Raw genomic sequence first — 15,939 nt, 5'->3', positions numbered from 1 at the left:
TTAAAATTTCAAGAGCATTTTGTTTCCTAATTTAGAGTTTCTGTTTGTAATTAATTGTTTTAGTTAACAAACACTTTCTTAGCCGTATTTACAATTTAACCAGTGATAAAGTATTTACAATGATAGCTGAGTCCACAGAGTGGGAAACCTAACTTGGAGTGAGTTTTTGGGAAATCTTATTTTTTTACTTGAATAGTATTACCAGTGATTAACCATACACAGAAATAAAACTCATAATTGATCCTGCTGTTCTGAAGCAATTGGATTGGATTTTAGCCATATGATTGAGATTTCATTGAGGAGGGGTATCAAGGCAATCAGACTGTTAATAATGAAGTCCAGGTGATCTGAAATTGAAACATTTAATAGCTCACCTATAAATGTCCACAAAGTTTTGACACTGATAAAACCAATAATGTTGGTATTTTGTATTTTATTGAGTTTGTTTTATTCCTATAAACACTGTTACCTTATAAACTTTAGTTGTGAGTCACTCTTTCACTCAGAAAGAATGTATCCTGATAGAATGAGACCAGTTTACAGAACACAAATAGAGACAGTTTAATATCCAAGGGTGTGTATATATGTCACATGTACATTTATGTTTTGGACAAATTGAATTAAGGTTTCTTTCAAACAGGCTGTGAAGAATTGAAGAAACTTGACCTGACAGCAAATTTCATTGGTGAACTCTCCAGTGTTGAATCCCTAAAATGCAATATACATCTGAAGGAACTGTTTCTAGTGGGTAACCCATGTACCGAGTTTGAAGGTTATAGACAATTTGTAGTGGCAACTCTTCATCAATTAAAAGTAAGATTTTAAAATTCAAATTTAAATCCAAATAAAAAATGTATGTTGACTGAACATACTCATCCTAAACATTCTGTTTTGATGGAACCACAATTATTCATTAACTTTTTTGTCATGCTTGTTGGAGATTCTTAAAGGTTTTTTCAAATTTTTCCAAAACTTCAATTTTTTTTTTCAAATAAATTAACAGTTCTGTCACTTTTCCCCCCTCATTGTTTATATATACAATGTATTTTTAAATTATTAGCATGATTGGAGAAAGTTAGTGCGTTGGTACCATTCCAACAACATATACTAAACCTGCAGTGTAAGACAGTAAGAAGATCCAAGTTGGTATAAAATTGCACTACATTGCACTGGCTGTAAATAGATACTTTGAGATTGTGGTTTTATGCTGTGACTGAACTGATGTAATGATTTCCTGTCAAGGAAACCGTCCCAGGCCTGAAATATGCTCTCATAATTTCCCTCAGAGAAGCATAGACACTGCTTAACTTATCAAGAGTAGACTCAGCTCATTCAGTTAGCAATAAACTTGCACATGAAAAGAAATAATTTTGGGCTGAATCAAGGTCAGACAAATACCAGAAATGGCTGAAGGGACTCTCTCTACTGTACAGTCTAATAGGTCCAATTAAAATTCCTGGAAAATGCTGAAAGCAGATCTTAGACACACAAAACCATTTTCAGATCTGAATAGCAAGTTATTGTTAATTATTTTTAATAATGTATAACTTACATAGTGCTATGGATGTCTGAATGATGCATCTCTAATTATGTACAGTATTTAATGATCAAAATGAACCTACATTTTTATAGATTTATTGATTTGAATATGTTTGTAATTTGTCACATATTTACATTGTTTTTTTTCCCCCTTGGGAAGTATTTGGATAGTAAAGAAATAGAACGTTCAGAGAGGATTAAAGCACTTCAAAACTATCCAGAAGTGAAATGGAAAATCAGAGAACAGGAGCAAGCTTACCTTCTCAAAAGGGCCAGAGAAAAGGAAGAGGCTCAAAGAAGGATGCAAGAAAGAAAGGACAAGAAACAAAACCAGATGGACTCTAAGCTTGGATTTGACAGGTAACAGTAAATAAAACCACTTTGTGAGTAAACATGATTCTTCTCTTTCTTTATTCAGAAGCTTGGCTTTTTTAATTAAAGAGTTTATATAATTCCACCTATATATTTTTCTTGTTCTTTATTGTTGACTCAAGCAGAATTATTTCTCCTCATGCATGTTATCTCTATGAAAAATATAAATTAATTACAAACACAATTTATTTTTGACCTGCAGACTCAGTACAACAGAGTTTTTGTCCCAAAACTCCAAGCTAAGTTGTCTGGGTGCCAAATAGTGTGATTGATAGGGTCTTTCAGGAGAACAGCTGGAAATTGTTATTTAAGGTAATGCAGGTGTTCCAGTGAAAGCAGCTGTTCACCAATAATTGCTTTTGCCTTAGCATCATAAGATCTGAAGACTGAAATGGAATATTGCAGGCCTTTGGTGTTGCTTTTCCTACTTCTTCCACTTCATGTCACTGATATTACCTAGAAAGCAGCAGGATTTTTTTCTGGGGTGACCTTCTACTGCAGTTGCCATCAATCTTATTTTTAATCCAAGAGACACTAAGTTGCATGGGGCTGCCTGCAGGACTTTATCCTTATAGTTCACACTGTGTAAATTTAGTTTTCTCTCTCTATTGGTAGATAATTACAGAGGCTTAGAGCTAGGGGTAAAAATTATTCAGGTGCTAAGATGGCATTTGAGGAGATGCTCATTGCTACCTTATAAATTTCTAATCTGTTGCTGCCTGATATTGGGAATACTTAAACATCACGTGGACTGAATGTTTTGTCTCACCTGAAAGTTGTGAGGGTGTCTGAGAATTTTGCTTCTGAAATGAAATCTGTTGAACTCTATCTATCAGGGTTTTCGGGGGATTAGGTACAGCCATACTATAATTTCTTAGTCAGGTTAATGAAAAGCATTGTGTCAAAATATGTTTTGTTAATTGACAAAAGAAGCAGAGCAGAGAATATTCTCCAAAATATATAAGGTACCATTCTTGGTAGGAATCGTACAGTTATTATTGGGTTGAAAAAATATTATTGCAGTCATTTATTAGCAAGTACTGTTGCTCTTCCTTCATTTCATTGGGATAATATTCCAGTGATCTTGTGTAGCCCAGACTCCCCACAGGAAAAACCCAATCAGGCAGAAGGAGATGGAGAGCAGGAAACATGCAGAACAGTTGACAATGATGAAGAAGACAGAAGATTTTGGGAGGAGCCTACACCATATACTCCAGAATCTAGATTAGAAACTCACAGATATATTGAAGAAAAACGGAGAGCTAAAGACAATATAAGGTATTTTTTTGTTTTAAAATCTTTGATGAATTGAATGGGACAATTTCAGAGGTACAGAGGACAGGCAAGTGACTGCCTGACATTAAATATTACTGAGAACTGGCAGATTAATCCCTGTTGCATGTGCAAATAGGCTTATATGATCTAAATTAAATATTCAGATTGTTAATTTGTTTTCTTTCATTTTCTAAACTTCATTTATGGTACTCTTTATATTTCCTCAGATAGAGTTTTTTAAATTTCTCCTTTCAACTCCTTTTTTTTGAGTTTTGAAATTTCACTTTTCTGCCAGCTGTTTTGTGTAATTCAACATTTAATATTCTTTCTAAAGCATTTATCCATAGTGCAGATTGCATGTAAATGTCATAATGACCATGCTACAAGATATTTTCTCGAGTGGCATTTCAGGCATCTTTTCTATGTAACTGAGAATTTTTTTCTCATACTTTATCAAAGATATTTGTCACAAGTAATAAGATTCTTCCTGTTATCTATGGTAGTTAGCATGGTGCATCTGAAGAAGTCTGGTCCCTGAAAAGTCTTTAAAACTTTATAAAGTTGTCACGGGTTTTGCTGAACATGCAAAATTCATGCAGATACTAGGAAAAAATCCTGCTGGCTTATCAGCTCCACAAACATTGTAAACAATGTCTTTTTGTTTTTTCTTTTTCTTTTTTCTTTCTCTTTTATTTTTATAACATACTTTGTGCAAGAGACTTTTTTAGCTGTTCTTTTTAAGGGCATGCTTTTTATAAGTTTTGTCAAGCCTAAGTATTGAAAAAGTCAGCCCTAGGGAACTCTCCAAGAAATCTGGACATGTGCATAACTTGTTGCTATTATTAATTCAAGTTCTAGCACTTTCCTGGAAGAACTACTGTGAAACCCAGATTCTAGGCAGTTCAAATTTTGCTATGTTTGGAAGTGCCTTGCTCTAGTCAAAAGCAAATGTGTTCCAAATGCTTCCCTTTAAGGTTTCAAGGAGAGTCCAACTTGTGTTACAATAAAGATAGAATAATTCATTTCTGGATTTTTCGAAATTTCTAAGGCATTTAAAGGAGTTAAAAATCCTTTCATGGTTCATTTTGGTTTGGTGTTGAGAAGGTTCATGGCATCTCCTTTAGATGCTCAGTGCCAGAACAAGGCCACTCAGCTCAGCACAAAATTCAATAAGTTGTACACTAACGATTTTGACAGGAGTGAATTTGCCTTAAAATGGTTCACAGGAGTAGACAATTTCATCCTGGAACAGATTATTAAGAGCTAACAGGTGGTAGGATAAAATCTGTGAGGTGTTTCTGGGAACATCTTTAGAACAGAGTGGTGGTTCATTCACTTTGCATTTAAGTGTTAAGTGGAAGAATTCAGTTATTGAGACTGGCAGCCCACAAACCCCACATGAAAGCTGATTTATATTATAGAAGTTACAATAGAATTTAACATTATAAACGGAAATTGGTTTTATGTAGTCATTCCTGTAGCTCTATTTGAGGGTTTTTATTTCTTCTTCAAATCCATTGTATTTATAGACCAAATCTATTTTTATGGGGTTTTTTTTCCCCAAGGTGTTCTAAAACTAAAATACTTTATATCTCTCATTAGTGGTTTACCCTTAACATTCTCTTAATCTTGAAAAAAAGAACACAACAAAAATGTATTATATGCATCAACAAATAATCTGTATGTCTGGCCTTTGGTCCTGCTGTATCCTATTTGATGCTGCTTGTAATCTTTTGACCATTAAAATTCTTTTTACTGGAGCAGAATACTGATTGAGAGACTGATGCTGTTTGGAGGTAGGTCAAGCACTTGTTCAGTGGGAGTAATCAAGTGAGCATGAATAAAAATTCTTTAGAATTGCTTGCCCATACATCAAACCAGTTATCAGTCACAACACCTTGTGATGAGTTTGACCATTCTTAACAAGAAAAATGTCTGATTTCATAAGTTTAAGCCATCCATGGTTTTCTTGTGGCATACCAGATAATTTGATATATTTAATGGTCATTGTGACATGTGGGAGAAGTTATTGTCCATGTAAAATGTGACATTACAAATCATTTGCTCATCTTTAGATGATGCTCTTAATGTGCAATTGGACATGTGATATGATCTGTTTTGTTCCTGACATAAATTGTAGCCTTAATATCAAATGCCAGATAATTTTTACCTCTTGCCATCCTCTTTTTTATATTTGCTATTAAACATAATAATAACAAAATTTTAACCATTACCATAAGCAATTTTTCTTTCTGTTTTGTTAAGGGAAACAAAAAAGAGAGAGAAACCTCCTTGGACATTGATCACTACAGAAGGAAAAGTTCTGAATGTGAATGTGCCTAGGTATGTAAGATTAAGAGGTTAAACAGTCTATGGTTGATTTGGGCAACTATTTCAAGATATGTGACAATACAAAAATAAGAGGGCTGAGAAATTCTTGTTGCAGTATTATATTTCTCATGGGAAAACTATATTCTAAGTTTATATTCTGATGCTGGAAAAATAATCCATTTTCACTGAGTAAATGTTGAAGATTGTTTAAGTTAACATCTTTAAAGACTGAAGAACTTGTTTTTCTGTAAAAGATATAAGATACTTTAGTCTTTTGCCTTGTATGGAAAGGCTCTTTCTTAGATCATCTTGCTAATAGTGGAAAAAGTTTTTTCCACTATTAGCTATCTTCAACAACTAACTATCTTCAACAGTTTGACTGTTGAAGATAAATGTGTATGAACAGCCACTTTAAGTGTGGAAAAAAACATCCCAGAAATATTTCTGGACAAAATCATTCTGTCCTCTGATAACAGATGTAAAACTGGCAGAATTGGGAAGGATAATCAGCTTCTGTGGCATGTGGCCCTTTGACACTGAGTGAGGTCTCCAGCAACAGAGGATGGTGATACAGGGAAGTGTCTTGTATTTTATCATTGAAAAGGCACTTGGGTATTCAGGTGTTTTGGAATGAGTTTCCAGGGATATCAGCCATTGGTTTCACTTGAACCAAACCTCCATCTTCCAGGGAAAAGCAGGAGACTGAGAGAGAAAACATTATTTTCTTACAAACAGCTCCCCAAAGGGCTTCTTATAGGAGACTGGGATGAGAAAGTGGCCACTTACCTGTCTGCTGTCTCCTGGAGAAATTTTTCCATTTAAGACTGATTTAGCTGCAATCCTAAAACTATGAACATGCTTATCATTAGTAAGAAGACTGCTTTCTAAATACTGGAAATTCAGAAATCCTTAAAAATTCAAGGAATTATACATAGTGCACAATTTTCAATAGAACAGAGAGAATTAAAGGTAGTGAAGAGTTTAGTTTCATTTTTAGCATCACATAGTGTCATATTTAGTCTGTCTGTACCAGGAGATACTTTCCATGGTATTGATGCACTTTCTTCTGTACAAATGTGTTGACTGAAAAAAGAATTGTATACCTTTGTAGTCTCAAAAAGACAAGCCAAAAATAATTTAAATCTTGTGTTTAAAGAAGCTGATTATGCCTCTAGAAATCAGAGACATTTAGACTGAATCTCTAGCTATCTTTTTTGGAAGAATACAGAGTTCACTGTTAGTAGCATCCCTGTTTGTGTCACCCAAGTCTTCTGAATTTAGTCTGTGGATGTGCCCACGTAAAGCCAGACCAATAAGCGTTTTTTCTCCTGGCTTCAACAAGAATGTCACAGCTGTTTAGTGCAATCTGGCAGTGTATTGGAGAGACATAAAGAAAGAGATACAAGTAAGCAGATGGTGTTCTCCAAACTTTTTGCTTCAGCGTGGAAGTCTCATGTCCATAAAAATGTCCAAGCTTCTCTGATGTTCTTTTGGAAGGTTAGTAGGAGGAATGGCTGCATCTTACTGAGGACAGACTATTTATCTTCTCCAGTTCTGATTAAGATTCCTCCTAGAAAAATTTAGAATTCTATTCTCTTTGTTCTCTTGTTCACCCTTCATGTGTTAGTGAATTCTCAAAATCAGTGGTGCAGTAGGACAAAAACCTGAACAGGAAAAAAGCTGTCTTGTATTCTTTGCACTTTTCCCTTAAAAAATACTCATAACCTACAACTTCTGTAAACTTTCTTGCAAATTGACTGTACCAGAATACAGGAGAGCCAAGAGTGAAAAGTATATCTGGAAAATATTTTTATTGCTGAAAAAATTTATCATCTAATCTGTTAACATTTGAGCATCTTTCCGTTACCTGAATCCACCATATCTAAGTATTTCAATGTCACTGAAATAGTCCAGATAAATTATATTAAACAGAACCCTTTCATTTTATAATAATAGCTTATTTATCAAATGCTTCTCATTTGTAGGTGATTGTATTCTGTTTTCTTCTCTGCTTCCATACATGGGAGATATTTGAGCATATGAGCAGAACTTATAAGTCTAGACTAGATTTCCTTACAGTTGTAGTAATAGATGGCATCAATTTATAGCTGATAAGATTCATTCTCAATTTTAAGAACACAGCCAACAGATCCCCAATGTGCAACTAATACAATCTACGGGCTCATTTTCAACAAATATAAAGCTTATAGAATCAAGAATATTATGCAAATCATGTTTTACTTTGGAAATGCACAGAGAGATAATTATACTTCGGGCAAATTAATTGCTATGAAAAAATGTTGGGGTTTTTTTAACATACCATAAGGTTAGAATTACAAAGTTCTGTGGTTTTCCTGCATTTTGGAACTGTTTTTTTTCTATGAAGATGTAATAGAGTAGACAGGTTTCACCAGCAGATGTCTCTCGTTCTGCATTGACAGAATGAGCTTAATTTTAGCTGACCTTCAACAGAGGGTTTTTTTCCTCCTTCTTGTGATTTGACTAGGGAGAACAGAAAATAAATGTAAGAATGACCTTGACTCAAATGCCAGATTTTTTTATTTTTGTGGGGCAAATTGCACCTGTTTCTAAAATGATCACATGGTGTCTAAATTGTATTTGTATTCATCTAAAATTGCTTACATTTCAAGTATGCTGTAATGTTTGCTTATTCACTCCAGTAGTATTTATCCTGGAGGTGTTTCTTGTCATTATTATTAGGCTTCATTTCTCATTGAAAGATGATGAAGAAAACAACCAGATCATCTTGGATCTTGCTGTTTACAGGTCAGATTTTTTCCTCTTAATTTTTGCCTCTCATAAGATCTCATACACAGTGTTTCAATTATACTGCTCTCTGTAACAGGACTTTGCAAGAGGAAAACAAATGACATAGTGGATAAAGGAACAAATCTTGAAGCCTGTGCCAAAGAAGTGAAGCTGAATAAGCCTAAGGCCCTTCAGACTGTTTTGTTAATCCTGAATGGGGACTGTGTCTAATAACCCTTTTGGGAACTGATGTTTTTTGCAGTCCACAGGCAGGTTTCTTCCACACCAGTCTTTTTATAATTATGTAAAATCTTCTCCATTTTTCATTTGCAGATAAGGGCTATAGGGAGTGGATTTTTTGCTCATTCTTTAGCCCTAGAAGTGCTCCAGTAGAGTTCATGTGCTTCTAGTTAAATTCTTCTCCCTGAGACAGAGTAGGGTAGCCTTGTCCTATTTTCCTTGATTACTAGAAAGAGTCCATGGTTCACATTAATTCTTGAACTGTACCAGGGCATCACCTGGAAGAAATTTGGTTGAACCAAGCCAAAATATGACAAGGAGACATGATAACTGTTTGATAGTACATATACTGCTAAGCACTGCTACAACCTTTTCCATTCTTCAGGAAGGGGTTGGAAACCCACAAGTTTACCTATCCATAATAGAAACTTGTTACATAAAATTTGAACTAGTTTTATAGCACAGAGATATTATTCATGCCAGGTATTCTTCCCTTGAAATTCATTAATTTCCCTCAAAAGCGGTTTGCTCTATGTTTCTGACTTATAAGATGTGGCTAGCACAGGTTTTTCCCACGAGAATTCTTCTTGAGTTTTGTAAATAAAGATAAAGTTTGGATGTTGTTGGAACAGTGTCCCAGAACTTGGACAGTGCAGGCCTGGCCAATCAGGCCTGGGGGAAGGCTTCTGACTGACCAATCTGGGTGACTTTTGAGAACTCTATATATGTGGTGAAATCAAAACAGTAAAGGTCATTCCTTCTTGCCACTGAGAACTGGTGTTTTCATTACTCTGCTAGCTGCTCAACAGCGACAATAAGATACAGATTTTTTTTTTGGAACTTCAGAAAATCTATTCAGATGCAATAAATTGTTGGATGTACTACAGAATCATAAAATCATTTAGGTTGGAAAAGACCTCCAAGATCATTCAGTCCAGCCTTTGACCCATCATGACCTTGTCAACTAGACCATGGCACTAAATGTCACATGCTGTTTTTTCTTGAACATTTAGGGACTCTGGGCAGTCCATATTTTAGTACTGTATGCTCACTTGTAAGAAATGCAGATTAAAACATTTAAAAAATTTACCTGTAATGTTATAAAAGGAGGGAAATGGGAAATATGTACTTGTACATTCACATGAGTTATATCAGTCATCACATGGTGAAGAGCAGGTGTTAAAGTGGAGTTTTTACAGGTCACAAATTTTTTTTTGAAATATTTAAAATTACTGTATTTTGGAAAATATTTGGGAATGGAAAGTATTTCTGTTCATTTTTTTTCCAGCAAGTTCTGTACAAAAAAAGAGAATTTCTATTATAAATTTATTAGTAAAGCATTCAGAAGGAAAAGTAGCAAAAGATTTTTGCAGTTTTAAATAGCACATAGGATTTTGTAAAGCAATGAACTAACAGATGAAAGACCTTTTTGTTTTCCTCAAGGATTTTGAGTTCTTGCAGTTACACAATAGCTGATGTCATGGACTTGACAGAATTAAGACATTATTTTAATTGACATTCACAGGAAGATTGTGGGCTTTTTCCCTCAAAAGCTTTAAATCCTAGTAGTGTTTTGTATAACTTAATAACTGAAATTTAAGCTTGTGCTTTATAAACTGTAAAGTCTTGGAAGAGCTGTATGATCTATTGGAAATTGATTATTTTACTTATATTTCATTCTGAAGACATTTGGACACTTCTTTGCTTGACGTTGATGTGCAGCCAACCTACATACGAGTACTGGTGAAGGGAAAGGTTAGTGATTTCTCACCACATTCATCTCAACTCAAGAGTTAATGTTTACCATGGTTATTCAGTGGACTCTGGATCTGACTGCTATAAGTTACCAGTCATTTGCATCCATGCAGAAAGAATGTTCTTTCAGTACTTCATCATTTTGGACAACACAAAAACTGCGGAAGTCCTAACCAGAAAATGTGTAAAGCCTGAAATAAAATTTCACTTTCCTTATCTCCTCTCTTCTTATTCCCCCCACACAGTGTACCATAATTCACTTTAGAGGAGAGCTTCCTAGTTGCCCTAGGCTAGAATTTAGCAATTTCACAATCTGGAATTTATAGCTGACAGAAACCAATGGATGTATATTCTTTTGAAAGGGCATTTAAAATGTCATTCCAGTTTTCTCCCTTCTCAGTGGTTTTAATTTTATCATAATTTAAGAAAATTTCAAAATAGTTCCGCAGTAAGCCAAAATCCCTATTTTTGACTGAGCCAACTGCATAAACAAAACTTGAGAACTGCCTTACATCTAAATAGACTGAATAATCTCTCATTTAATTGCTAATATAAGTCAAGCATCATTTTATAACCTTCTTTAGAAATGCCACTTCAGGAATGGCAGCAGTTCAGGAATATACATCTGACTCTACTTGTAAGTAAAAGCTATTTAGCATAATTTATTAGGATTAGTAATATGAAAAGTGAAAGGATTTAGACCTGCAGTGTCCTTAAAATCAAAGGATGTGATTGTGGTGGTTTTGTGTTTGCTCTGTCCATGTGAAAGAAAGAAAAAAATATTTTAGCATGATGTACTTCAATCCCATGTTGTCTCTTAGCCATTTCAGCTTGTGCTCCCTGAGGAAGTGCAGCCAGACAGCAGCTCTGCTAAAAGATCACAAACAACTGGTCATTTGGTTGTCACCATGCCAAAGGTATGTAAAATAGTCTGACAAGACATCACACAAAGATCCTTAAATATTATGAGTAATTTGGGAATGTGTCTGAGCTACAGGTAACATCTGGCTTGCTAAAGATACGCAGTCTAGCCTTTCCTATCAGGGCATATTTTCCAAAAATGGAACCATTGCATAGGGACAATTTAATTCTAGAGCCAAACCTTAGTACTTAAAATCCCTCTAAAGCATCATAATGAAAATCAGTGTTAATAGAAATTTGTATTTCCTTCACTTTAAACAAAATCAGCTTTTTATGTGCTAAAGGAGATTTTGCAAAACATGCAGTACTATGCAAATGTGTAAGACAGGTTTTTTTAACTAATGAAAATAAGCAACATACCTACTTCCTTTTTCCACTTGTGAAATAATAAAAACAAATCATTTAATCAAAACTTGTGTGGCACACATATGTATGAAGGTTACATCTTAGTTCAAATAAAGGGAGGATGCACTACTCTCATGTCTCAGGTGTTTGGAACAAGAGTTGCTTAATTCATTTTCCCTTCATGCTCTCCCTGGCTGGAAAGGATCCACTGACCAGCTGTGCAAACTTCTGTAATCATAACATGGCAACATGGTGTTTCATCTGAAATGGCTTGGAGCAGACAGGGAGCTGGAACTTTTAGGGAGGTAGAGTTTCAGAGATGAGGATGGATTTTATGGTGGGGTTTTGGATGCTGAGGGAGAATTAATCAACTGTAGCATCTTCTGCTGTTATGCCTTTGGAGAGCTGGGCCGCTTTTAAGGCCACTAGGGCTACATCTTATACTTTTGGCTTTTAGAATAGGGTAACCCTGCACAAGGATAGTTTTAGTAAAAAAAATCTCTTGGTTCTCTAGCCTTACCCTTCTGGCTTTTAGGAACTTCCTCTGTTGTGCAAGGGCAGGGAACATGCTGCTATGTGTGACTCCCCCAGAATATATCAAATACAGCACTTCTTTCTGAAGGAAGAAGCCATTTAGCTGAAATAGCTTCACCTGATATATGGGGTCATTTCTTTCTCTTTGTGCTCTGATTTAATTCTAAGACTATGCATCTGGTAGCTCTAACTGAAAAGATATTTTTCATTTTTTGGCTTTTTCCATTTGTGATTATTACTTTCTATGTTACCTTCTATGCTGCAGTCCCATACCATCTTTTCTGTCCCTATGAGGAAAGCTCATTGAATCACAAACTGTCACTCTATTATCAAATGTGCAGTTTTACCAAGAATTTGAAGAATACTGAAACTTGTACTTATTTGGTTAGGGTACATATTTTGTTAATGTTCAAAATTCACTCCAGTGAGAATTTATGTTTTCATAAATTCGTTTGAAAATGAGGCCTTGACATTTTCCATTTTGGATAGTGTAATTTTCAAATGTTTATGAACACTATTGTTGAATAGTTACTTGTCTTTGGGATATTTTAAGTACTATCAGTTTTCTATCCCATACCCTGTTTTTATTACTAATACACCTTGCTAGTCTCTGTGGATGATCAATGTCTTAGAAAATGTAAATTTTTCTGAGAGTCCCTGAATATATATTAACTCTGCTGCCTATAAAGTCATACTTGAATCAGCAAAACAAATATTCTCTCTTCATACTGTGATTGAGAACTGCCTTTATTCCATTATTAACTTTATATTTAACCTACCCTGATATTTTAGCTACACCTACATATTTTACCTGGAGCATCCTTCATCTCAGAATACATGATTCTCAGATACTTGTAAGACATAAGGAAAGAGAAGCACTATAGAATAATTGGGCTGATGTTCTCAGCTTGGCCTTTGTTTGGTTAGAACTACTTGAGTAGTTTGACCACAGCAAGAGATGCATGAATGGAGTGCTGCATGGTGTCTTGTTGTCAATGAACACTGGAAAGCAGCTTTGCAGAAAAGCACCTGGGAGACTTGGTTGCCACTAAGTTGAACATGAATCAGCAATGTCCTCTTCTGTCAAAGAAGACCAATTGTATCCTGAGCAGCATTGGGAGTGTTGCCAGCAGGTGGAGGGAGGCCATCCTTCCCCTCTGTTCAGCACTGGTGAGATACAGGTGGAGTGCTGTGCTGGCTGCTGGCCTCCCCAGTGCTAGAGACACATGGGTATACTGGAGAGAATCCTGCAAAGGGCCATGAAGATGATTAAGGAACTGGAGCACCTCTGCTATGAGGAAAGGCTGAGAGAGTTGGGGTTGTTCAGCCTGGAGAAGAGAAGTCTCAAGGGGATCTTATCAACACACAGAAATACCTAAAGGGAGGGTGCAAAGAGGCAGAGCCAGGCTCTTTTTGGTGGTGTCCAGTGACAGGACCAGAGACAGTGGGCACAGAATGAGCACAGGCGTTCCCTCTGAACTTTTGAATCAGGAAATACTTTTACTGTGAGGGTGACCAGGTGCCTGCACAGGTCTCTGAGGGAGGTTGGGAATCCTCCATGCCTGGAGATATTCTAAAGCCATCTGGACATGGTCCTGGGCAACTGGCTCAAGTGGGCCCTTCTTGAGCAGAGGGGTTGGACCAGATGACCTCCACAGGTCCCTGCCAATGTCCAGCATTCTGTGATCCTGTGAACTTCATGGATTTGCTGACCAAAAATGGATCTGTGTTATTTCACAGCAATTGCATGTAACAGATACTAACCTATTGTTCACTCTTGTGTATTACAGTCACAGAATCTGTTCTCTTCACCTAGGACTGAAATAGAGTGCTCAGTTTCAACTTTTGGGATTTAGATCCTCTTCAGATGATCTCAATCCATACAAATTTTATTATTATTACTAATGGGATGTAATCTAGGAAGAAAGGTATAATGAATAATGATAAACAAAAGGAAGGCCAATACATATTTTTCTTGAAGAATATTATCGTTGATTTTATCAATGCTTGAGAATACTAGTTTGAGATCACCAAATTAATGTGAATTCCTCTTAGTAAGATAATAGGAAGACCAGAATTCATGCAATTTCTTTTAGGCTGTATCAGTGACAAGACAAGCTTAATTACTATATTTAACCCTTTTGTTCATTATAAAAAATATCAAAATATTTTTTTTTGCAACTAGATAAATGGCCTAGCACATTCCTTACATAACTGAAATGTTGTCCACTAATCTAAAAACAGTGTCCTATAATAAGCTTCATGCAATAGTATCCTAAAAATACCTCTCTCTTCTCAGTAACACAGCAGAAATCTATCTGAATTCTAAGTGTTTTTCACTCGCTTTAGTGAGTTTCTGATCAGTTTAATAAACCTTTCACCATTCATCTTCCGGCCTGTTTATAGTTCCTAGGCTTTAAGAAGAGAAACAAAACCTCTTTCCTCACCTCTCCAATGACCTTGTGACACCACAGATGCTGGAGATAGTAAATTCCACATGAAGGAAAAGAAAGCAAATAATTTTCACATTCTTTTCTGGAAACATTTTTTTAACCATACTATTTACTACACAACAAATCAACACGGAAGGGGTGCCTTTCAAAGGCAGTGTCTACCAACATTTTTTGGAAGGTCATAAAAAAAACCCTGGAGGACACAACATTCAGTGAAATGATAAAGTGACACTTTTAAAAATTGGTGTTTTTACTGTAATAGTCATCTGTACAGAGATTTTGCATGAGTGAGGTGTTGATAATGACTACATTGTGCATGCCTCATGTTCTGGTAAAAGTATCTGTGAGATGAAGCTTCTTAGATTTTGAAACTTTGTGCTCTGGCAGCATCATCTGTGCAGATGATGCAAGAAAATTAAAAATTGAGAGATTTTTTAATGGAACTTAACTAAAATCAGCAAATTAAATAAATTATTTAATAAAATGTCAATAGATTACACCAGCATTTTAATTACTGTCTGAGTAAAATCACCAAACCCCAGTGTTATTAACAAGCAGATTTTATTTAGGGTTCTGAGACATTCTCTGTCATGTTTTAAAACTTTATTTTTCTTATTTTAGTGAATCAGAGAGAAAACTTTGGACTTTTGATTAATTCTTTATTATATTAGCAGTCACAAATAAATGCTGACAGCTTTTTATTGCCTTGGCCTTCAAAAGCGATTAGAAATTCAAAGATCAATGAGAGTTAGATTCCCTAATTGATCTAAAAATAGGAGTGGTGTGTATTATGCATGTCAGTGTTATTTGATAGAATTACATTATATAATTCTCACTTATCTAGGTATGGTAATGCAGTAATATTTCATTACCATCAAAGGCATGTGGAGACACAGCTGTGAAACCCTAGAAATCTAATAATCCTTCAGCATAAATGTGTTTCAGGGAAAACCTGTTACTCAGAGGAATTCCCATTGTAGCATAAGAAAGCCATTGTAGGAAAAAAAAGGTGGACTGAAAATATGAACAAAAATATGGTTTTCACATATTCCTTCTGTTTTCTCAAATATACTCCAGATTATATTTAAAACATCTATATCTAGAATTCTTTGATAATGATCTTAAAAGGGGTGTTCTTTCTGTTTTCCAATTAACCACAGAATCATAGAATATGCTGAGTTGAATGGAACCCATCGGGATCATCAAATCCAACTTCTGGCCCTGCACAGGATGCCCCAAGAGTCACACCATGAGCATTGTCAAAGTGCTTCTTGATCTCTGTCAGGTTTGGTCCTGTGACCACTTCCCTGGAGAGCCTGTTGCAGTGCCCAGCCCCCTCTGGGAAGAACCATTTCCTAATATTCAACCTAAACCTCCCCTGACTCAGCTTCAGGCCGTTCCCTTG

General features: G+C 35.5%; 1 protein-coding gene across 6 annotated transcripts in view; it reads left to right on the top strand.

The window, feature by feature from the left end:
* DNAAF11 (dynein axonemal assembly factor 11) overlaps positions 1 to 15,939 on the top strand; it is a 34,899-nt gene that overhangs the window by 7,136 nt on the left and 11,824 nt on the right. For 4 of the 6 annotated variants that reach the window (XM_085053606.1, XM_085053610.1, XM_085053605.1 and 1 more), the window contains 7 exons: positions 641 to 813; positions 1,700 to 1,899; positions 3,004 to 3,189; positions 5,452 to 5,529; positions 8,239 to 8,304; positions 10,212 to 10,281; positions 11,103 to 11,198. In XM_085053606.1, the coding sequence (XP_084909732.1) occupies positions 641 to 813; positions 1,700 to 1,899; positions 3,004 to 3,189; positions 5,452 to 5,529; positions 8,239 to 8,304; positions 10,212 to 10,281; positions 11,103 to 11,198 (869 nt within the window). The remainder of the gene's footprint in view (positions 1 to 640; positions 814 to 1,699; positions 1,900 to 3,003; positions 3,190 to 5,451; positions 5,530 to 8,238; positions 8,305 to 10,211; positions 10,282 to 11,102; positions 11,199 to 15,939) is intronic. The other 2 variants (XM_085053607.1, XM_085053609.1) reach the window with 2 other exon arrangements.

The sequence above is a fragment of the Lichenostomus cassidix genome, chromosome 2 (genome assembly GCF_008360975.1).
Source record: "Lichenostomus cassidix isolate B80296 chromosome 2, HeHo_3.0, whole genome shotgun sequence".
NCBI lineage: Eukaryota > Metazoa > Chordata > Aves > Passeriformes > Meliphagidae > Lichenostomus > Lichenostomus cassidix.
The sequence above is the reverse complement of the archived record's forward strand: the minus strand, read 5'-3'. Positions and strand labels throughout refer to the sequence as shown.